At 30.0% G+C, this 24,043-nt stretch overlaps 3 protein-coding genes across 3 annotated transcripts; 2 read left to right on the top strand and 1 right to left on the bottom strand.

The window, feature by feature from the left end:
• Window positions 1-788: 788 nt before the first annotated feature.
• Window positions 789-4,146, top strand: Bm5848 (Protein kinase domain containing protein; the record flags this gene model as incomplete). Its single annotated transcript, XM_043082534.1, has 9 exons — window positions 789-856; window positions 1,225-1,321; window positions 1,626-1,766; window positions 1,958-2,131; window positions 2,509-2,598; window positions 2,872-3,019; window positions 3,107-3,222; window positions 3,514-3,639; window positions 4,039-4,146. 9 exons carry the CDS (start codon window positions 789-791, stop codon window positions 4,144-4,146), a joined length of 1,068 nt encoding a protein of 355 aa, XP_042938468.1.
• A 1,193-nt stretch (window positions 4,147-5,339) lies between these two features.
• Window positions 5,340-11,691, top strand: Bma-sut-2 (conserved hypothetical protein,hypothetical protein; the record flags this gene model as incomplete). The annotated part of the gene is made up of 18 exons (XM_001895276.2): window positions 5,340-5,378; window positions 5,657-5,814; window positions 5,999-6,296; window positions 6,592-6,673; window positions 6,778-6,946; window positions 7,251-7,395; window positions 7,677-7,780; window positions 8,032-8,212; window positions 8,379-8,539; window positions 8,737-8,888; window positions 8,986-9,101; window positions 9,303-9,399; window positions 9,787-9,845; window positions 10,094-10,201; window positions 10,432-10,550; window positions 10,922-11,035; window positions 11,263-11,410; window positions 11,560-11,691. The coding sequence occupies 18 exons, from the start codon at window positions 5,340-5,342 to the stop codon at window positions 11,689-11,691; spliced, it is 2,382 nt and encodes a 793-aa protein (XP_001895311.1).
• A 1,384-nt stretch (window positions 11,692-13,075) lies between these two features.
• Bma-che-7 (Innexin family protein) lies at window positions 13,076-21,450 on the bottom strand (the record flags this gene model as incomplete). The annotated part of the gene is made up of 13 exons (XM_043082533.1): window positions 13,076-13,232; window positions 13,684-13,812; window positions 14,522-14,670; window positions 14,789-14,906; window positions 15,473-15,597; window positions 16,075-16,119; window positions 16,525-16,686; window positions 16,906-17,008; window positions 17,259-17,370; window positions 17,790-17,925; window positions 18,179-18,292; window positions 18,678-18,871; window positions 21,384-21,450. The coding sequence occupies 13 exons, from the start codon at window positions 21,448-21,450 to the stop codon at window positions 13,076-13,078; spliced, it is 1,611 nt and encodes a 536-aa protein (XP_042938467.1).
• Between the last annotated feature and the right edge of the window lie 2,593 nt (window positions 21,451-24,043).

Here is a 24,043-nt window from a genome sequence, read left to right as displayed (position 1 = left end):
TATCAACTAGCACTAATTTCGTCTATCTATCGATTTATGATTCGGTAACTCGCAAAATTTGCAACTTGTTACTACTATTCGTCATAAATGCTGCAATACGAGCTGATCGTCATATAACTGATATGGTTTATCGAAGATTTAACTCAAACTTACGACTCAGAAATGCTTCTTACATAGCACCAAATTGTTTATGACAACAATGAAATCTGTATAGTGATAATTGTTATCACATTTTGCTCTCGTTTTGAAGTTTCCAGTTAATGACATATCATTAGAGTTAAATGTATCCTCAGCCATCATCTTTATCTCTGTTATTATGTTTGGCTTGAGAAAATCTCATTTCCTATGAGATATAAACCATTAATGAATCATATCACTATTGAACATCACATTCAATATTAAAATATTCATCATATTCTTGATTTAATAAACTGCAGAAGAGTTACCTTAATGTATCAAGAACTAACATGTTCAAAATTCAATTCTACTACCTCAAGTTATAGAGTAAACTTCTTTTTAAAAGTAGCTGTAAAGTAGCTTATTCATTGAACAATAGCTAAAAAGTGGTATGGTAATGTTACTTATCATATAATCCCATATAATAATGCTAATCTTTGATTAATGTACCTTTGTACCTTTGGTTTATGCTAATCAAATGTAAATTTTCTAATTGTAAGAATTAGGAATAAAAACAAAGATAATTGTATTTTTGATCATTTTTAATATGATTGGTTGTTTTTAAAGAAGGTTAATGTGACAATAGCTAGAAGTGGTGATTTATTGCACATATGATGGCAGGTACTTCAGAAACAAATGCTACACAGACGTCAACATACGTATCGCAAAACATACCAGTGTTTGTATTTCACATCATTGATGAAATCGTAAAGGTTTTACGAGATGAGAAACTTTATGAGATGTAGTTTTATCCTCATCGGGATATCTCGAGAGCACATTTTTTAGAATCCTAATTACAGCTAGCTGAAAATGAAATACTGGAGTTTTAGCTAACAAACTTCATTAGTTACTCCTTCTTTCTATTATTCCTATTTATTCTCCTCTAACATCTTGAACTAACAGAAATGTTAGGACAGCAAAGTCATAACAATGATAATATGAGACTATCAATTCCAAAATATTTTCTCATAAATTTAAAATTCCTTAGCGATAGAATAAAGTGTTGACAGATGAGTGTATTTATAAGTAATACACATGAATTTCCAGCGGCCTTGCACGTCTTTATCCGAAATTAAAGAAACGAAATGCAACAGTACCATTGTTTAGAATTGGTGACATTGTCGCAGAACGATGGATTATAAGCGTATGCTTTTATTCGCAATAAAACTTTTAAATAGACCAAGCAAAGGTATCTATAAAAGTTTCAATAGTTCAACTGAGTGGCTAGTTAAGTGATGCAAAAAATGAATGAATATCGATGTTACTTTTAAGATATCATTAAGTACCGTCATTTAATTCTGCTAGTTAAAATTTTTGATTGTCAAAGTTGTTTGATCATCATTAGTAGAAAGCAAACATTGCATGCAAGTTTTGAATAACAAAAAGACATTTCAAAATGATAATAAAATTGTAATGATTCATAGAAAATATTTGCATATTATTTATAGGGTCTCATAGGTCGTGGTGGATATGGACAAATTTTTTTTGCTGTAGATAATAGAGGTGAAGAATTGAAAGGAGTAGCCATAAAAACAGAACCAAAAATGAGAAGAGGAAAAGTGGCTAAACGAATGATTTTAGAACAAAAAGTACTTCTTTTTTTCAAAGAACTTTTTTCTTTCTCTATTCTCCTCTTTTTTTTTTCTGGTATCTAAGTCGTTAACAATGTTCATGTATTATTTTAAGTATTTAAGTTAGTGATTATAATCCTGTATTATTCTTTTTTTTTTTTTTTCTTTTTTTTGCAAATTACTTTTCATTACTTCATTACTTTTAATAGGTATTACTTCGATTACAAGGAAGAGCACATGTTCCACTTCTTTGGGGAAGTGGCTCCACAAACAGAGTTAATTATATAATTATGCAATTATTATCACAGAATGTAAATGATATTAGAAAGCAAAGTCCGCTTAAACGTTTTTCACGTTCAACTATGGCTCGCATTGTCATACAGGTTTAAGCATATATTCGTTAAGTGATTTAACGTATATACTTCCATTCAGGTTGTTACTATCTGTAATTATTCTACAAGAATTCTTTAAATTCAATATCCCTTTTCCATCAATTGATAAGTGAATAATGAAGGACCATGAAAGGTAATAAATTGTTTATAAACATTTACTTGGCTAATTAATGTGTTATAATTAGTCTGAAACTGGCATGTAGTTGCTATTTAAGTTGCAAATATTTGCAGCTTTTTAAAATAAAATCACCACATGTAACTATTAGCTAATATTAAATTGAAAAGGCACATTTATATTTGTTATCCTGATTTTATAGTTCAAACAACAAAAGAACATCTCCATAAACAATTTGTTTCATCCGCTGCAGGGAATAGCAGGATTGCGAGATATCCATCAGATCGGTTATATTCATCGAGATATTAAACCACATAATTTGTGCTTTGGACTCTCTGAAGTCGTAAGTTTAGGATCATCCATAAAGAAACACACTAAAAAATTGAATGAGACAAATGAAAACATAACAGATAATAAAAAGAAATCTTTAATTAGATTATTTAATCATTAACTCAACTAAAATTCATTTATTTTGTACTCTTAACATCTTGAGTTATTTGCTAAGACAAAATCATTTTGATCTTTAATTTGTACCCTTTCTGATAAACTTTTTTTTTTTTCACTTCAATCTTGCGTTTATAATGAAACTACTAATTTATGAATAAAATTACATCAGAGTAAGCATCGCTTAGTGATTGTTGATTATGGATTAGCGCGACGTTTCCGCTATCCAAATGGTCGAGTGCGACCACTAAGACGAGATTGCGGATTTCGTGGTACCAAACTTTATGCATCCCTACGGGCACATGAAGGAAAGGATCTTGGTGAGAAGTCATCGCTTCTAATTTTATCACTGATACATTGGTTTATTTAACAAGGAAAGGTTCAAATTTCAATTCGTTTCATTGAAGGACCATCAGATGACTTAGTAAGTTTGTTTTATGCGGCAATTGAAATGGTTCTTGGTTATGTACCGTGGAAAGAAGCAAGAAAAAGTAAAGAAGTGAAAGCATTGAAAGAAGCTGTTGTAAGTTTGAATTGAGAGAAAAAAAATTTCTTTCATATCGACTAGAATTGAAAACTGCAATGTTTTTTTTATTTTTCTTATATGATGGAAATTCGAGAAAAGAATATCATTTTGAAAAGTAAATAGTTTTAAGTAGATGAAAATATGTTTAAAATTTCTCAGCGATAAAAATTTCAGCAAGACATTTTTATGATTGCTTATTCTATGCTATTACCTAGTAGCAATGTAATTAATTTTAATTTACACTAATTCAATTAGATCATTTTGTAATCATTTAATATTTTCTTTCAGCAAGAAGATGATTTTCAAAGTGTAACAGAGAAGGTTGGTGAAGGTTTACGTGAATTTGGACGTGCTGTACATTCAATGGATGCAAATGATGAACCAAACTATATTGCTCTTCAGAATATAATGCTAGTGAATTTTTCTTTTTAATAATATAACTTTTTAGATGTACTTTTAAAGAGACATTCGATAGTCGTATAAACCTAGCAGAAATGGCTATAAAATGAGCTTCAAATTATCTGCACAAACTGTATAGCTTTTTTTATTCGTCAAAGTTCAAAGGTTAATCAAAAATTAGGTTAGATTACATTAGGTTGGTTTTCTTCATTCATCAATGTATTAATGATAAAATTTGATTTGTAATTTCAAATTTATTGTAAGATTCAGCGCAAAAAGTTACGTGCGTGTTTCTGGTCTAAATAGCACGTTACATGTCATCAGCTACCTCATCAAGTACGCAAAAACTCCCATATACAGTTAAAACTTTATGTATATTTTACAAGATTCATTCAAGAATATGATGTACTATAGGATTTTACGAATAATCGACAGTTAAGCGATCCATATGACTGGGATAATGATTTTGAAGAGGTATTTCGTGAAAATGACATCAATCAAATGATCTTCAAAAATGAATGACACATTCGACTTCATCACTCAGTGCTGTCAATGAGAATGATACCACGAGATAGTGGTGACAGTGAAAAAAATATGATTTTTTTATAAAGCTGTTGGAAAAATAAGTAATAAATTTAATTTTTTATTGGCGTTACATTCAAAGGATTACTCACCACTCTTTCTCTTTCCTTTACCTTCTTATGCTTTTCCTAACAGCATTGATCATTGTTATCTAAAATGACCATCATATGCTCTTACGTAAATAAAACCGTACTAACTGAAAGCTATAACGAAAATATGGACCACGACATTAGCGCATCTCGCGCATACGGTTAATTACAATTACAAGGCATTGTACAAGAAAAATGGAGAAGCGAGAAGAATATGGGAAAAGTATAAGTATTGTGGAGAAGAGAAACTAGCGCGTGGCGAAGTGTGCTTCGCATGCTTAATATTAACATGGACATTGTGCAACGTTAACGGACCACTGTGTTCTTTGAGAGTATTTTGCTGAAGTATGGTGTGATTGTCTTTGAGTTTTTGATGAATTAATTAATTTGTGAAATAAACCAAAGAGGCTTGTAAGGGAAAGTGTGACGTTAGTGTAATGTACGACGCTGTCTGAAAAAAATTGTTTCTTTGCTTCTTTCAGTTTGTTTTTGCGTTTACAAAAGAGTGAGGTCAAGTTTCCTCGTGAAACTAAGAGGAAGTACTGAATGCGAGCAATTTGACATTTGAGTTAGAGTGGAAGGATTACTCATATATAAATTTGACTTCTAGCTTAACTGTACATGGCCCGTTCGAGGAGCACAAGACGATCTCGGTAGATCGCATAATTATAATTGTGCCTATCTCACGTAACATTGGGCATCCCGTAACACTGGGTACTAAGTCTAGTCGTGTAAACATTGCATTCTAATGAGAGCTGTCATTTTATGAGGTTGAGAACGCCTGAGCTATTGGCGTTCATTTTTGTTTCGTCGCGCTAAAAGTATATGCTCATCCGTTTGACATTTGGTTTATACCTAAACCGCAAGTAAAATAAAAGATTTATGTAGTTTCGTAATTGTAGAAATTAAGGTGCAAAAATCAGTTGCGTACACTATATTTAATTGCTATTAGAAAACATGCCTTTAATTATTTTAGATTTAAAATGTTTGCTGACTTAAAATTATTTTTAATATGGTTGTTGTTTTCAGGAATAATTATAATAAATGACTGGTGGTAGTGCAGAAGTTTCGAAGAAAATTCGAGTAGGTTTTCTTCTCAGATTATGACTAAACATTTTATTTTCTTCAGAATATTCCACTGAATAAAATCTGCTTTACTTGAGAAGATTTATGCTTAACTATTTCACTTAAGATTTGTTTGTATGCTGACTTAGGTTTCATAAAAAATGTTATTGTTTATAGTACGAACTGTTGTGTAATGTTCAATTGTTTTGGGAACCGAAGGTTTTTTTTTTTATTTAATAAAGTTAATACCAAAATATGGGACAACTACTGTGTTGTAAAAATTAAATATTTTTCAGGCTGCCATAAAAGCTAAACTAGAAGAGCTAGGTGTATATGTAGATGAAGAATTACCGGACTATATAATGGTGATGATTGCAAATAAAAAGGAGAAAACACAAATGAAGGAAGATTTGTTACTTTTTCTGGGCAAAAATTCGGAAAGATTTGTAGAATGGTTGGTTTTGTGTCGTTTATGTTCTTCTAGCCGTTGATGCTCCTTAATATGTGTTTGATATGTTTATATTATGAAATGCATATCACTTTTATTAATAGAAGAATGTACAGAATAGAATAGCATTCAGTCATAATTCTTATTAAATATAAATTTCTAGTTTTCGTCAAAACAATTGTATTTTCAGGCTTTTTGACATTTTTGAACGTTTACAATCTGCCACTGTTCTGAATGCTGTCCAAGAATCAAGTGATAGCAAACGGAAAGATAACGAAAGCAGCGGTCATCGAAGAGAGCTGGAAAATTCCAATAAACGAGAAAAAGAAAAAGCAGTGGACAGAAAGAAGAAACAAGAAAGTTCCAGTTCGAGAAATACATTAAAGGAACATGAAAAAAAAGAAAAAGAAAAGCAGCGTGGAATGAAAGAATCTGAAAGAAAAGAAAACGAAAAGCGCACTGGCGTTGCAAAGGTAGTAAAGTCGAAGGTATAACCTTTATATTTTGATATTTTTGCATGTTATTTATGTATTTCGTGATCTATTTTGTATTTTGTAATCCTATCTCCTCAGTCTTTTTATTTTCTTTTCTGAAATTTTCCTTTATGAAAACCATCATTTGCAACTTGCATTTCTAATTTTAAATCTGATGACAACGAGAATTGAAATATTCTTTTTGATTACATGTTGCATTATTTCATTGGATCATAGTTGAATAAATCGATTCATAGAGAATTGCATCAAATTGACTGCTTCTTTACCATTCATTTTCTGCAAATTTCAGCCATCACGTAAAGCAAAGTCGCCTGTTTTGTCTCTAGAAAAGACACACCGTCGGAAAAAACCGGAAAGTCCAGAACGTCGAGGTATTATTTTCATAACCTTTCTATCTCAATAATTTTTAACTGCTTTTTGCTTTCATAAACTAGATATCGTTTCCTCAAAATAAGCACTGTTGAAAATATTGCAGCGGCTGCACGTTTTGGAATGAGACGGGATGATAGTGCAAGAAATGACCGAAAATTTGTGCAAATGAGATCAGATGGTAGGGTAGAAAGGGAGGCAAGAGAAGATGCAAAATATTCTAAAAGAAGAAATGATGAAGAGGAGAAACGAGCCAGAAAGGATATTTACGCAAGGTTCCACCTCTTTTTATTTTCCCTTATTCGCTGCTTATTAGTTCTGTTGTGTAATTCATGTGTAATAGTGTTTTCACTTAATATGGGAAATTGCACCATGTCGAGTATGTCTTTGAAAAGATTTCGAACGATACTGAAATCTACTTAGAAATACATTTTATCAAATCTTTTTTTCGTATTTTCTGAAAAGAAGTTAGGTTGAAATTCTATCCATCAAAATTTCACTTCTTGTCGATATGTTTACTCAGTTGCTATTGCTGTACTTATTTATTTGTGTCTAATAAATTCAAGGATATGTTTTCAGCAAAATATCAGGTGATTCGGGACAAGATGCTTTACTACAACGAAAGCGAAAGGCGCATTCCCGTTCACCAATATTAGAGGAAGATATTGACGAAGAGGAACGGATTGCTGCGGAAGAGTCGGCACGCATTTTGAGAAGCAAAAAGGTTGAATATGTTTTAATCGCAGATATAATCGATAAACATAGATAAACATAAATGAGATAAATATGGCTATCATGCAGTGGCAGGCATTACCATTATGCAGTGCTTGTCATTTATATGTGTTGTATGGTCGAGTATTCTTATGAAGTATATTAGCGAATAGTCGAATATTTGCTTATCCATCAAATATATTTTTGTGGGAATATCTTGCAGCAAATGTTATATATTACCAGAGGGATTGTTTCGTACATTTGGTTAGGAATTAAAGTTTTCAACGGTTACAGGTACAGTCATCTGCCGTCGTTAAATTACCACCAGAGCCAACTGTAAAATCGGTGTCTTCTCAAGTGGTTGTGAAGCGAAAACTTCCTGAAAAAGAAGTAACGACGTAAGTCAACCTTACAACTGTTTGAAACGTTTTGATTATAAGCATGTGCTTTTGTGTCAACTCCTAATTTTCAAAATACTCATATTGCATTGTTTTAACTCATTTGCTGTTAGGATAAGCCTTTGTTAAGTGCCTCCAGTTTTCGTTTAAAATTTGAAAATGGTTAGGAGAAAATCTTCCTCATATCAGTGTCATTTTTCAAACCACAAAATCTGTTGTTCTTTCTTCATGGTAAGTGAAATTCGTTGCAGTAAACAATCTCGTGGCGTGAAGTCGCTATTCTTGAAAGCGATTAAGGAAGCAGGCGAAACAACAAGAGCAGCAAGCCAAATTGCTGGTTATGGTAGTGGATTAACAGTGAAAAAGGAGAAAGAAATAGCTGATCATGGAAAACACAAACAGAACGATGTGAATGTTATGGATGAGGAAGAGGTTGGTAGTAAATTTATTTATTGCTTTTTCGAATAACTCATCATTTTACTGTGGTAATGTTTCCTTTATTTATATCCTTTGCTGGATTTTCACTGCTTCCGAATCTTAACAATAACTGCATGGTGATTGCTAAATTTCCTATCGTATATTTATATACATATGTTAGGGTATTGAAATCGATGTTTATGATGATATTGGTGATGCTTTGGTTGTTATGCCGGATGAATCAAATAGTGGAAATGGTAACAGTCGTTCAATCGTGCAGACAGTTGATGAATCCAATTTAAGTGAACCAGAAGTAGAAAGAAAACGCATGCGAACATATGGGTGTGTTTGATAGTTTTATTTTATTTCTTAGAATATTCCAGCTCTTGATATATGTTCGTGTTGGAGATATTATCAGTCAATTTTTGGTGTTAGTCTGCAGCTGCTAAGTATTTGTGTGGTCAGAGTTTTTGTTATTAATGTCAAAGTCTTTGTTAGTGTCAGAGTCTTTTTTGATAATAAGCATAAACGCTGTTCAGACCAAGCTCTATAGAAGAACCAAAGTTTTACATAACTTTAAAAGGCGATTCAATCAGCGGTTTGGCTAAACGACTTACAAAAATTGGTGAAGGAAATGTTGAAATTGTTAGCAAAAAGAAGGCAAAAAGGCGTAAGAATGAAACTAATCCAAGTAAGTTTTAAGATCTTTTCACACCTTCTTTCGGTTGTCTGGTTCCTTAATTCAGCTAAATATGCAAACAACTTATTGGCTCGTTATTGTATTACAGTTTTGGCACATCTGAATTTGTCACAACCAAGACAGGTAAAAAGAGAAGCGTCTCATGAGAAATCAACTGCCAACAGTACGGAAAATGAAACATGCGTGGTAGCACATTCTAATGAGGTAAAAGAATTGAAGTTGTTAAGAGAAATGAGAGCAGCGTAAATTACACACAGACTGGATAACTTTTTTTTGCATTTTTCCGCGTATTTGAAGATTTTCTTTGTCGTTCTTAAAGCTCCAAATTTTATTAAAAATTTTATATAAAATAAGATGCTGAGTGATACTAAGCATCGAACATGTGTGTAATAAAGTTTTTTTCAGGTTTCCAATAATTCGAAACCTTTACCCGCTTGGGATTTGCAAATACAGCTGCCAGAAGATGATACCAGTGATGACGGTGATGACGATGGTGATGACGGTCTGTTTTTTATCCTTAGTAAATTCATATAACTGGATCGGAATTAACGTATGATATAAATTAAATAACTGCATCTTCGCTGAATATTATGTCGCCCAAAATTATTAAACTGCTAATTCTTTTGATATTTATGAAAACATTTGTATTGCTATCAAAACATAAATTGCAATTTGATGAAAGATAATTTGTTTGTGTAGCTCTTTGTTTTGCATTCATTGTTGGATGATGTATGCATTTTTTATTTGAGCTTACGAAGACGATTGACCACTCGTTTGAACAAACATAGCTAATTTTGAAACTCGTATAGGTTAAATGTATTCATAAAAGAATTTTGGGAATATTTTTACAAAACTTAAACAAGCACATAATATATTTATCTTTTTTCAGAAGCGCAAATTGATGCTGTTCTTGCCAGTGCTCAGACTGTTGGTCAAGGTTTTGATGAGGTTAGAAGTTGATGATCAAATATTGTTGGTATTCTATAAAATCTCTTTTTACACTTTGTAAAGTTAAGATATTTGAATGGAAAGTTGGCGAGACTTGAAATATTTGAGACTCCTTGGAAATGTCTTTACCTACCTTAACTTAGGAATGGATGTCACATAGGTGACGGCTTATCATTATTTAAAACTTCTATCATACAGTGATTTCCGGTCTCGAATCTTAAAAGCTTTTTAATATTACCATATTTAAGGTACCCCCAACTCCCATCCTGTCGAGTCCGCTATTTCGTCCACAGACCCCTCCACCTCAACTTTTCTACAGTACACCACGACAAAATGTATTTGCTGCTAGTAGACAGGTATCTTATTTGGCTACACATTTATTATTTCTAATCGAAAAAAGTTTCAGGTCTTTTCCTATTCAAACAACTAAATTTTTCCTGCACAATTTTGAGAATTTAAAGATGACCCAAATATATGATGTTATGTAAGATGATGTGTGACATTTCTGTTTTGTAGTTCTGCCACGATCTGAAGATATATTGTGTTGAAGTAAACAGGTGAGTCTACTAATTGGTTGCTCGTTTAGATATCAAATTCATCAGTAGTTTCATCAACAGGAGGTGAAAAGCTAATGGAACGTTGTAAATTTTGGCCGAATTGTTCTCTTCAAAATTGTGTATATATTCACCCGAGTAAGCCTTGCAGGTAATTATTTGAAGGCTTATTGTGTTACAACTATTTTAGCTGTTTTACTTATTTGATTTCAGCATACTTAACTGTGTTACCTATTGTTTTAAACGTTTGTAATCGATTTAGCAAGTCGATTTTTTCACTGGTAATAGTTCCATTAGTGGCACTGATAGGTGCAATCAGAATGCTAAGGTCATTTAATCTCGAAATGCTAAGGTTCATTTTATGCAGCATGCATTAATGTACATAATGTAACACTAGAAAATTTTGGAAAGCAATCACTCTAAACTTTAAAAGTTAAAAAAAAAAAAAAAAAAAAACGAATTACACGCAATAGTATTTGTTAAATTAGTTCGGATGTTTATCAAATTAGCTTCCTTTCACAGCAATTTTCCGAACTGTTCGTTTGGTGACCGATGTATTTACATCCATCCGCAATGCAAATTCGGTCGTATGTGTTTGAATCCCAACTGTGTTTATGCACACATTTTGAAGTCAACGTATGTTTTTTAATTGCAGATATTATCTTCCTAATAAACTCTGAGTGCTTTGAAGCTTCCGTTTTTAAATAAAGATTGATTGAGCGTCTCATGCATGAGTATGAAGCGCTTATGCGAACTTTTTTATGCATAAGATTTATGTACATCTTAGCTCATCGGTTTTCATTATTTTTTAAAAAATATCTTTTAATTCATACATCACAAAATCATAAAATCTGAAATTTCAGGACAGCAGCAACAGCAGCTCCATCAGCTGAGGTGGGAGCACAGGCATCGCTAAGCTCAGTTACGTCTGCTGCTTCGTACGCTTTGAACATTCCATGTAAATATGGTGGGAAATGCGCGAATGCCAGCTGTAGCTTCAAACATCCTAAGGTTATTCATTTTATTATTTTAAGATTACAGTTATTTTTAAAACAAGTAATTCATGTCAGTAAGTATAGCTCGAAGTCTACGTTTTATCGTTTTAATAGGCTCCCTAAAATTTATATTCTTTACGTAATACAAAGAGTAGTGTTTTTCAGCTTTGTCGTTTTGGCGATCGTTGTACGAATCGTGCCTGTTATTTCTGGCATCCTAAGGCTAGTGCTGTTGCACTTCTTAGTGCAACAGGTGCGAAATATCGGTGGAAAGCACCAAGCGTAGCGGCAACATGAACTGACATAAGTAATTATAAAATTGGTGATTGGAGCCTGTGCTAATATAGTTTACTTCATTATTGTGACTTAAATCGATTGTGCACTATTATGGGAAATCCAGACAATTTAATTTGTCTGGAATTGCCAAACTCCTAGCACCAGTGTCTTTTCCAACTTCTGAAAAGTCATTAGTGAATTATCTCTAAAATTTGCTTCTTGCTTACTAAACTTTGCATTATTATTCATGATGGAAGGGAGTGGTGTATTTTGTTGTTTTCGAAAGTTTTCTTTTCATAATTCTAAGTCATATTTTCATGTGATTTTAAACGATTAGTTTCCCATAGAAGATTGTATCAAATTACATCTCCTTCCATCACCAAGAATCTCCATTAAAACTTTTCCGCATATCTCTACCTTTTCATTACTTATGCCTCCTACACACACGTCATTATTGATTCAAATATAATTTACAACCATTCATCCAATCAATCTTTTTCAAAATTTTATTGATATAGAATTAGGAGTCCTGAAGACTTTTCTGTCATATGATATCGGTGCACAATGCGTCATTATTTTTACAATTTAAAATGCGCAAAAGGTCAATTATTCATTAATAGGTAGTTACGTCGACTCAATCTTTTCGGTTTTTTAATTGTATTGTCTTGTACTTTTTTAAGTTTTATTGTCATTTAGCCTAGACATTTATTTGATATATACACAGGCAGCAATGTATGCCTAAAGTGTTATGGACCGAGAAACTAATAAAATAATAAGTAATAGAGAGATATATATTGGGGAGATTTATTTATTCGAGCCGTCTATCAGACTGTGAGCTTACCTCTGCTCTGAATGGCACGATTTTGTTATTAATTCGTCCTTTAGTAATTTCTGTAGTGATCTATTCTGTTTGATTTTCGTCTGAATATTTTGAAATAAAAATTTCACTTGAAATTCGTAACACTATTCCACTTTCAAATTCCTGTAGACTGTTGTTAGGATGCAGCTTCTGGTTTAACAATTTTATCAACTTACTGTTGGTGATTGCCTGCTATTCTTGATATTTGATGCAAGAAATTCTGCATCAACTGCATTTGACTTTTTCATCCGAAACGCAAGGAAATATCGTTCTGGCAGGTAATATATGAAGTCACAAGCTCTGTACCAGTTTTTTTTTTTTTGTAAAGTTCTAGAAGTACAAGCATCATTGCTGTCATCATCACTATAACTGTTGGAAGCTGTTCTTCAAGATCTAGAATGTATATGCAATGATTCTTCGAACTGACCTGTGACCTTGCAGCACACGACTCATTTTATGTGCATACAATAGAAGAAGCTGGCACTTTATCATTTGTTACTACTTAATTATTCATAAGATAGGAGGTGCTGGTGATTCATTGCACTGCTAGCTTTCATCTTCGTCCAAGTCCTTATCATTTGTGATTTGTGATCCCGGTAACATCTGTATCCTCATTGGTGTTTGTTTTGGATGTCGAATTTGTATCTGCGGCTTTTGACGATCCATGTCAAGCGATCGATTAATGTATTGACCACGATTAAGACTGCAGTAAACATTTTACTTTTAATCTAATTACTTTCCAAGCGCATATTGTATTTGTATGGTACTAAATAAGTTACTCATTTACTTTCGATCATTAGTGTGTATACATTAGGATGTATGCAGGCCCTTGGCTCAGAATCAGTGAAAGTGCAGTAGAATAAACAGCTAGGATATGATAGAGAATAGCCTAGCATAAGAAGTCTAATGAATTGCTTCATCAATAATTACATAAAGTAATTTTTATGTAACAGGTGAAAAAATATGAGATGAAGATTGAAGATCGATGAAAAAAAAAAAAAAAAAAGCCCCGATTTAGTTTTTGAACTTGAATAGGATTTCAAATGATACTTCATTTCTACCATTCTATTATTCAATCGTAAATTTAATGATACTTATAGATACGTATATTTGATTAAAGCAAGCACTCAAAAGAAAAAACAAGATTATCTAACCGAAGCGATGCTTGTGTTCGATGTGAGAATAACTTAGAGAATCGCTGATGAGCAAATAAATGTTGATATCTTTTCTGTTTATCACCACCATTACCATCATTTTGCTGTTTCCGTCGTATCGACTGAGTTCTAAAATACTAAAAGCGTGCCATTGATATTTTATATTATCTACTCAAAATACAACAAAACAATACAATATGAATAAGACATTACGAATAAGCCAATATCACTTTGAATCTTTGACAGTTTGTTCAGTTCAAATGAGTTCGCTAGATGATAAGAACAATTTATAGTACATCTGTAAGTGAAATTAAACACATTAAATGAATCTATAACTGAGAAAACCTAATGATAAGTAACTTCATTAGTTATAAGGGAAATAATTTGTTAGAGTGGAAATGAGAATACTCATTCATTAACAAATGACAAATATTTTTCTTTCTCCTCATAATACTTTCCTTCTCTAACTATTTCAAACAAAATGAGAATTACTAATGTGAAAACAGGACGACAAATAATATCTCTCCTATTAGGAGACATACTAATGGTAGAAAAGGAAGCAAATTAATTATCAGATGATCAGATCAGCAGTAAGTCAGAGTAACGTAACTCTTGATAGAAGTGTGACTGATAAGCGTACATATCAATATCAGTTTTGTGAGGAATTCAAGATACTAGTAAATGAATTGCACTGATCGATTAACTAGTTTACTGATTAAGTGATTCAGATTGCTTGATTTCAAGTATAGAGTAGAGATTGGAGAAAATTTGCACACATAGAATATTGTATTAAGAATTGAATTGTTTTAAAAGATTATTCAAATTAAACAAAACATACCGAGCAAAGTTGATAAGTGAAGAATCTTCATCGATCAGATTTTCCGGATGCTGCGATAAATAACGTTTCCAGAGTGCATCCGTAATTTCAGTACAAAACATTACACCAGCATGGAGTGCTATCATTCGTAACACTAATACACCATCCACCTGTACTTAATTATATTATAGGATATATCGAGAGTAGAATTCTCAAGAATAAAAACTAGAAAAAAGTTCAAGGAAGAAAAAGGTGCAATAAAAAAAAAAAAAAATCAAATAAAGTTACTTTGAGGTACGCCTTTAAGAAATGTTCCACTTGGTTCCGCTTTTCCTTTCGAAATAATTCAGGTCGATCAGGATCAGTTGTTAATTCCAGATGACGTAAAACAAAACGAACACGGTCCCTACAAAGCGATATATCTTCTAAAAAGCATTAAGTATATTAAACAGATTTTAGCTTTTTTCTTGCACAGTGCAAGAATCACAAATGGAAATCATAGACTAAGCAAAAAGTATAAGTGATAAATAATTTATGCAAATACTATGCAAAGAATTCTTTTTTTAGTTTTTCCTTTTTCCTTCTTATCAGATAAATATGACAGAAAGTTACCTTATTGATAGTAAAATATAGCATAGGGATTAATAAATGAGCGTAATTTGAATTTATTTTTCATCATAACATAGTCATATATAAGAATAATCTAAGCATAAATTTAAACCTGGTCGAAGTTTGAAGCATTAAACTAAACTTCAATTAAAGACTAATCCTAAATTTTTCCTTTTAAAAAGAAAAAATAATTAAGTTTGAACACTAGAAGAAAGTTTAAATTAAGTTAGACTAGATTTTAATGGTTTTTTCAATGTAAAAAAACTTTTTTTTTTTAATATAAAATTTACTCATTTCTTGTTCTAATTTTCCAAATTAATTTTTGCATTTATTTCATTTTAAAAGTAAAGAAGGAAAATTTACTTATGAAATAAGGAAATGCTGAACCAATAAGCAGCATCCAATGTGGCAGCAACAAATAACATGGAAAACCATAACCAAATTAAAATGAATATTTTCTCGTTGAATATATTTATAACAAGAACACACTACAAATATTTCATCCTCTTCCATTTCATCATAAATTTGTCCTCGTATTTACATTCATCATTTCAATCTAACTAATTTTATTTATTTCCATAAAAATTGAATCACACAATTCTGGTACTACAAAAAAAAAAAGTGAAGAAAATATGACACAATTTGACACTATTCCTTACAACTTTTTTTATTCTATCGTTTTCTTATATTTTTTTTTCTGTTATTTTTTTCCACTTTTAATTTCACAATATAACCTATTCTGTCATTTCATCACTAACTCTAAAGAATTCTATTAAAATCAGTATTGCATATAAATTTATTTCATCCAACTATCCATCTAACATGACACTAATCAACTTAGCTATTCAATCTGCTTAAGAATCTATAAGTAAAAACATGGGATATAAATGAAAACACCACTAACTCTAATGAAATTCCCAAATAATTCCCTAAGAGTATAAAAAATGAAAATTACATGCCTGTACAGAGTGCCGCTGATTATTTCCAAGAACACGTACTTCAAAGTCGCACTGAAATTAAATTTCTAAATTAACTTTTCCAAAAACATTTTTAACAAAGAAGAAATATTTAAATAGAATCAATGTGATGAACGTTTATGTGAACTGATGATTAGTCTAAATGATATTACTTAATTTATCTCATTTTTTGTCTATTAGCTAATTTATATAGAAACTAACAATTTTAATTGTCGCATTATTAGGGGAACAAACAATATTAGATATAAAAACAGAATGAACTTTTCCAAATTTTGCAGAAACATTAGGAAGAGAAGGAAAGATGGAGAAGAGTCTAAACATTTATATCAATTACACAACTTTTCTGGTCATTTCAATTAGATGAAAGATCATAGATATGCAAAGTAATCTTTCTGGTTTTTTTTAAAATGAAAACAATGAGTAGATAAAAGAACTGACCAAAGTAACTCGTGGAAAATTACCAGATTCCATCCAAGATCTGCCAAATAAGAGGTCACGCAATACACCGAGACCATAAATGGAATATTCGTCGGTCTCCAAAAATTTATTTACTAATATCAAATTGGTTAATATATTGCTTACATACATCACTTTTGTAGCCTGCAAAAGAGCAACATGGAATAGATGTAAGTGACAGCCTTAAAACTAAAGTTGAATTGGCACAGCCTTAAATATCATGAAATAAGTGCCTAGCAATGTTATAAGTCTCTTCTCAGAGACATCAGAAGAAGCTATAATCTTCTAAATAACTAATAAAACAATACGATGACATATTAAGGAGAACAAAAGTGAAGAAAGAAAAATTTAACAATACCTTACCAAATACAGGCCTGTCACATAACTTTCATAATAACGCATATTTAAGCATTTTAACACTCTATGTAATGTATATTGAGCTCTTGAGGTGGCTGCATGTTGGTACCTGAAGTAGGTTGATTCTCAGATGGTAGTAAAAACTGTAATTTAATACAGTTTAATTAAAATAGAAATAAAGAAAAAGCAGTATTGGACTATTTACATTGTATAATGGAAAACCATTGAAATTGGAAATAATAGTTTAATCAGAATTGGAATAATTCAAGAGCCGAAATATACAAGAACAACACATGTTTTAGTGTTCCTTACCAGGACGATCAATTTGCTTAGGTAAGTGAATGGAATAAAGACAATACCTGAGAGCAGATTCGATATGACGCGCAAGTGACTCAATGATTCGTGTCCTGTAGTCTGGTTCAATGTTTTCTTTTTCTGTTGCTAATTGAACAATATCATTCAACCGGATGCCTACATTATTTGATATTTCAGATAAATTTAAATTTATTGAAAGCTTACACGAATAATCCTAATCATATACTTTTGAGTTTGCCTTCTTGTGTGAAATCAATTTTTATTTAATTTCTAGTTTTCAATTCCAAGTTCGATTAAGAATATTTGAAACTTCTCAATAAAATTTGAAACTCCTCAATGATGAACCATCTCTTAGATATTGTTCAATATCTATTTTCTGATTTGATCAATTTATAATGAAAATGTTGATGGTTAAATAATTCAAGTTTAACATTTCAAAAATTTTTCAATCAATTTAGATTTCAAAATTCATTCTTACAATTGCTTTTGTTAAATTGCCAGGAAGCTAAAAGCATATTGCAAGTATTTTTAAAATCGTAACTGCACGAGAAGAATCAAGAGATTGATGAAATTACCAGACTTGTCGCTCATTAGACGCCAAACGAGACATGGAATATAATAGAGAAAAGCTTGAATAAGAAGGAAAAATGGCACCCATTGATAATAAGAGATCTGACGATATTCCCGCTCTGCTATATCCATTGGGATATCCTGGAAGAGAAATAGTTTGAATTTTAAGTTAATTCTTAACAAATGTTTTTATCATTTTTGAATAGTTTTCTTTTTTCCTTTTCAATGGAATACATTCAATGCTATAAACAATGAATGAATGAATGCTTTAGAATTTTATTTTTCGTTCTCTCAGTTCCAAAATTAATTAGCACCTGTGCAACATTTTGCAATGTAACATTTAGTGACAACAATTTTTCATTTAATAATTTCTAGATGTGAATGAATACTTTACCTGTTCGATAGGCACCCAATAGGTATTTTGAGCCCAGCAATACATTTCTGTATAAGCTTCCCATGAGCTTGTGAATTGTGCAGGCACCCAGCATTCTAGCGGTCGACCACCAAACTTCAACATCTTTTATACTTCACTTCAGAATTTATAAAAGTGTCAAGAAAAAAAGCAAAAACAAAATGTCATAAATGATATTTCAACAATTTCAACTTTGCGATTTCTTGTAATTATATAGTTATGAATCAATTAATCAAAGAAAATTTGAACAAACATTATTTGATTTACTTATGAACAGTTTTTCTCTTCCATGAAAGTGATACCGATATGATAAGTGAATTAATTCACTATAGATCATTCATTCATACTATTGCGATTACTTCAATGTTATCTTTATTAATTAAATAATTATCGATTTTCTTTCATTGAATAACTCTGAGATATTTGTTGAAAATATCTCAGAAAAGTGAGCATTTTTCATTTGATATGAGGAGAGTCTTACTTGCTTGAAACTGACTAGAATAGCCATCATAATCAGGAAAGATGGAGTATAAAAGTAAGACAAGCGGTCAACGAAATCGTCATCTTTGCGATAGTGCAAGAAAGATAAGGCGCTGAACATATTCTGTAGCATCATTGCACCTACCTCTAATACCGCTGCAGGATGATAAGCTGTCCTGGAGCTTCGCTCACGTCCTAAATGATAATTTAAAATATTAAATCTTTGAATTTATAAAGTTTATTTTAATTATCTACTTTTGAGTGATCTGAATAGCTTAAACTGATACTCTAAAAAATAAGCTCTTTTTTTTTTTTTACTTCTCTATTATATATTCTCAGTTATGTTTATATGATCACTTAGTAACACCTTTTATTTTAAATGATGAATTATTAAAATAAATGGAATCGTATGAATACTAAATTATGTCACACAAAATATCGATTTTAAGATGTCTTCAAATGACAAAATCTGCCTAATCAGATGCTTACTTATTTCATCTTGATTTAGGGAAGATCAAATGTTGTCATATATTTTGTAATAATGAATGATAATTTAAAACTGAAATTTAACTAAAATTTGAAGTCAAAATTATTTAAAATTTGCTCTAACTGTTTATTTGCAACACATGCTGCTTTATAAATTTTAAATTTTAGCTTTATATTTATCCGTGATCATCCTTTCTAATTATTTGCCTTCTGATAAGAGTAAATATAATTCCTAATATATCAATACTTATATTATATACTAAAATTTAAGATAAAGTTAAAATTAAAATTTAAAATAAAATAAAATACCGTATATATATATATATATATATATATATATATATATATATATATATATATATATATATATCATCAAATGCCATTATTACTAAAAAAAATGAACAAAAAATATTACAGTAATCATTAAGAAAAAGAAATGGGATTTAATAAAAAAATGAGCTGCAACATTAAATCATAGTTGTTAACAAACTTTCAGTAGCTCACAGAAATTCAAAATTTGATTTAATTATGTTTTGAAGTATTAAGTAAAAAGTTGAGTCTATGTCTACTTAACAGCTATATTACATATAACAAAGTCAACTGTATGATTATTTACATTAATTTAACAAGTAATAAGAATATTTATTACACTTTTTAGTCTTAGTAAGAAAAAAAGAATTTATAATTGGTAGAAATCATAGTAAATTATTGAAAGAACTAATTTTACTATAGGAATGAATTATTATCACTATCATCGTTATCACTTGTTATAGAGCGTATGTGTCGCAAGGGAAGTTATTATGATTGGAAAGATTATGTATTTTAGGCAGTGCTAATTTTGTTGAAAAGTATTAATAAAATGTATGACCAAATAAATATTAAAATTAGTATTATTATTCAGGAAACAAGTAATTAAGTAATAAATAAATATGAATGATAGATGAATGAATGGATGTATCGTTTTCACTTTTCTTTTAAAGAAATTATATGTGACGATCGAATGATCGAATAACTATAGAAATAAACAAATAAGCCATCATTTCTTTGAAGTTGTAATTTTAGAACCGCACTTGTTAATCAATTGCTTTGCATCAAAAAAAAACAAAAAAATTGATTAGCAATACTTACTTATATCAGTCATCTTTTAAAGTATAACATGGAGTATTAGCATATGCAGCACTTTAAGCTAATGATGAATGCATTGATAGTAATAATTGCAGAAGGAGCTCGTAGGACTAATGAATAAATTTTAATTCGTTCGATGAAATAAATTCCAATGGGATACTTTAGTATATAAATTGGATTAAATTCTATATTATTAATGCTCCTACTAATAATAAAATACAAGAAGTATGGGAATGAAACGAAGAATTCAATCATATTAGAAAATATTATATTATCATACAATTATGCAATTTCCTCATTTAACTAATTTTTAATTTCATACTATTGAAATGTTGTAATATAATTTTAAATATCTGAGATATCTTTTCGAAGAAATAAGTGATTTTTTTTTTCTTTTTTGCAATAGAAATATTTATTGTAATATTTTTAGAATTATTATATAAGTTATAAAAGAATTATTCCATAAAATCTCTCTCTAATAGATATTTGTGAAATAATTAGAATTAAAAGCATCAAATATCATATAACTCTTCATTTATATATTCTTTTATTTAATTCTTTTTAACACTAATATAATGCATTCAGTGAAAACAGTGTTTTTGAAAAAGTTATTAATATTACAATACAAAAAAAGAAGAAAAAAAAAGAGAAAGAGAGAGAGAGAGAGAGAGAGAGAGAGAGATGAGAAAAACCTACGTTATTCCAAAATACTTAAAAGTATTTTACCTTTTTTTTTTTTTTTTTGGTTTTCTACTAAAAATCTTAGTTTCTTATTAAGAATGAGCAATTAAGCGTATTTACTTGGCGAAAATTATACCGTATTTATTTTACCTCAAATGACATTTCTTTCGTTGTACTACACGAATGCTTTTGAACATTTTGAGAAAGAATGAATACAACTAATTTTCAAAAGGTATGTAAGCAGATTTAGAATAAGTGAAAGGAAACTTTGGTAATAAAAAGACTGAAAACTAAGTTAGAGAAAAAAAAAAAAAGTGCGGAAAAGTTTAAAGGACGAAAATTTAGAAATATCACTCAATGAGGAGAACAAAAAAAAATAATTCAAGTGTTGTAAATTGATTTTCATATGCAATACCTTTATGATAATGCTGTTGTAATCCTTTGAATGTTGAAGAGGTTTCAAACTCACTTCGCGAATACATCTGTTTCAAAATTTAACATCGCCACTACTAGTCCTTTCAACTTTCCATCTTATTTAGCGCTAATAATAATAGCAATAATAGTACATGATGCGTTATCATCATCATCATCATCTTTATTATCATTATCACAATGGTTGCTGTTAATTCGGGGATATTTGAAGGAAGAAATTTTGTTGAAATTTTATGGAGTTATGCGTGTTGCTGACCACTTTTTCAAACAGAAATATTTAATAGCAATATAATCTGTAAGGAGTTTCAATATATTCTCAGGAATAATTTATAATTCCAATTTCAAATCTTCTGGTTGCTACTAATAATAATAAAATAATAATTTAGGAAATACCACAAATTATCGATTCCTTTCGGGAATAAATTAAGCATTGATAGTGGCATCCTTATCACATTTTTCATGATATAGCATCTTCATTCTTCTCTCATCATTGTCAACAACTTGCAATTGCAGCAGAAATTAATTATTCAAATGGAGACAGAGATAATTAATTAACTCACTGACAGGAAATATCGAAAACATCAGCTTTTTTAAAATAGTTTTATAAAATTGGAAAGAAATTGAAGTTTGAGAGAATATGCAGCATCTTGAATTGGTTGTCCCCAAGGAGCCTGAAAATGGATAGACAGGTCCCTATATTAGCCATAGAAGAATTATTATGACAATATTAGGTTTGTCTAAAAGACACGATGCGATAGATGCATAATCTATATGATTTATAAACTAATTAATAATGTATTTTTAATTATTAAACATTTTTTTCAAGTTCAAAAGATTAAATTTCAGTTCCATCTTTGCTACTGAATTATTAAATTCTAATTGATGCAGTAGTATTATAAAGGATATTTAATCTTTTTTGTCCTCATTTATAGAAAGTCTCAGGAAACTTTTACGAGAAATGAAAAGTAACTGATGTATATTTTGTATTCGTAGAATGTAGTGTTAATTCAAGAAATAAATGCTTTTCTTCCACTTTGCTGAATTTGACAAAATCAATTTGATTCAATTAATCATCAGAAAATCGTCTAATTTTTTTTTTTTTTTTTTTTTAAATTATGTCATAAGATGTAATCCATAAGGAAAAAAAGAAAACATTATTTCATAAGATGTAATGATATCATTTTCCCACTCTTTTTTTTTACTCTTTTTTTTTAAAAAAAAAGAGTCATTCCTAAACAATTATTTTATAGTAATTACAAGATGGAGCAATTTTCACTTAATTTTATTAATTTAATTCAAAAAATGACTTATTTCAAGTGATTAAGACATGAAATCAATGAACAGATTAGAAGGAAGAATTGAAGTAAATTCATTAAAATTGTTGTTCAATGTCTCGCAAATAAATCACTACAAATTAATATGATTACAAACAGTTACTCTTCAATTAATTTAACAAAATTGGATGAAAGTTATAATTTCATCATCACTAAATTTAAAAATAATAAAATAATGGCTAGGAACAAAAATAGATCTAAGATAGGTCATACAGGCGAGTAATTATTTGACGATTAGTGATCGTACAAATTTTTTAAAAGCTAAGTTTTTTTTAACAAAAACAATGACACAAGATCAATTTAGTAGTTTGTAATGAATTTGGCGGAGATGTATTTTTGATAAGCGCTTTAATGAACTTTTTTGAATAATAGATAAAAACAGTCAGCTGATAAGCAAAAGCACATAATTTATCTCAAAGAAGAAAATATGATTTTCGATTAGTTAAGTAAGGACTACAAAAAAGTTTAACCTAAAAAAAAAAAAAAAAAAAAAATGGCATGAAAAAAGTGTGAGAAGGAAAGAAAAAATTTGCTAAGAGAAAAACAAAGCAAATCTTATCGACAAAATTTTGCTCTCTGAGAGTGAATTAGAAAGCTTGTAATGTCTAGTAGGAAAAAGCTATAGCGAATGCCTACTAATATTTTGACATGTCTTAAGTCCTCAAAAATTTGCGACAATGAATAATCAAAATATTTGATGAGTTCGTGATTTCATCTGTTAAATGAATTGATTTGAGGTGATTATGAACTGTTGCATAATTTGATGATAATATTTGGCAATCTTAACACAATATAAGTGCTTTATTGAAAAATCGATAAGTAGAAATTATAACAAAGTAGCAATTGCTTTGAGAATAACAAAATGAGGTGAAAAATAAATGAAATGCAAATATATTGATATGATTGCAATTGAATTCAAATACAAAATATTCAAATATCGGTGCAAATTAGCTATGAATTGGTTTTACAATTAGTTTAAGTAAGCTCTAAATGAATTATAGCAGCAAGCAAGCAGTTACTTTTTAAATGATAATTTAACAATTTAAAATCTTAGCTTTTCTTTTATAAGACTGATAAATATGTTAAAATTAATAAGTGAGGACTGACTGAGAAATTTTACAAGGAGAAGGATTAACTCATCACTCTAATTTGGGAAGTGAAATTGATAACGGGAAATAGAAAAAAAAAAAAAAAAAAAAACAATGGAATTGAAGCGTTTGTTATCAGTTGAAAATAACAAAATAATTCTACCATATCTTATAAATATAATTTGAATAATGATAAAAAATAATTTAAAGAAATATTATAA

Source organism: Brugia malayi, assembly GCF_000002995.4.
Source record: "Brugia malayi strain FR3 genome assembly, contig: Bm_v4_Chr4_scaffold_001, whole genome shotgun sequence".
In the NCBI taxonomy this organism is placed as follows: Eukaryota; Metazoa; Nematoda; class Chromadorea; order Rhabditida; family Onchocercidae; genus Brugia; species Brugia malayi.
This window is presented reverse-complemented; position numbering and strand designations above follow the sequence as displayed.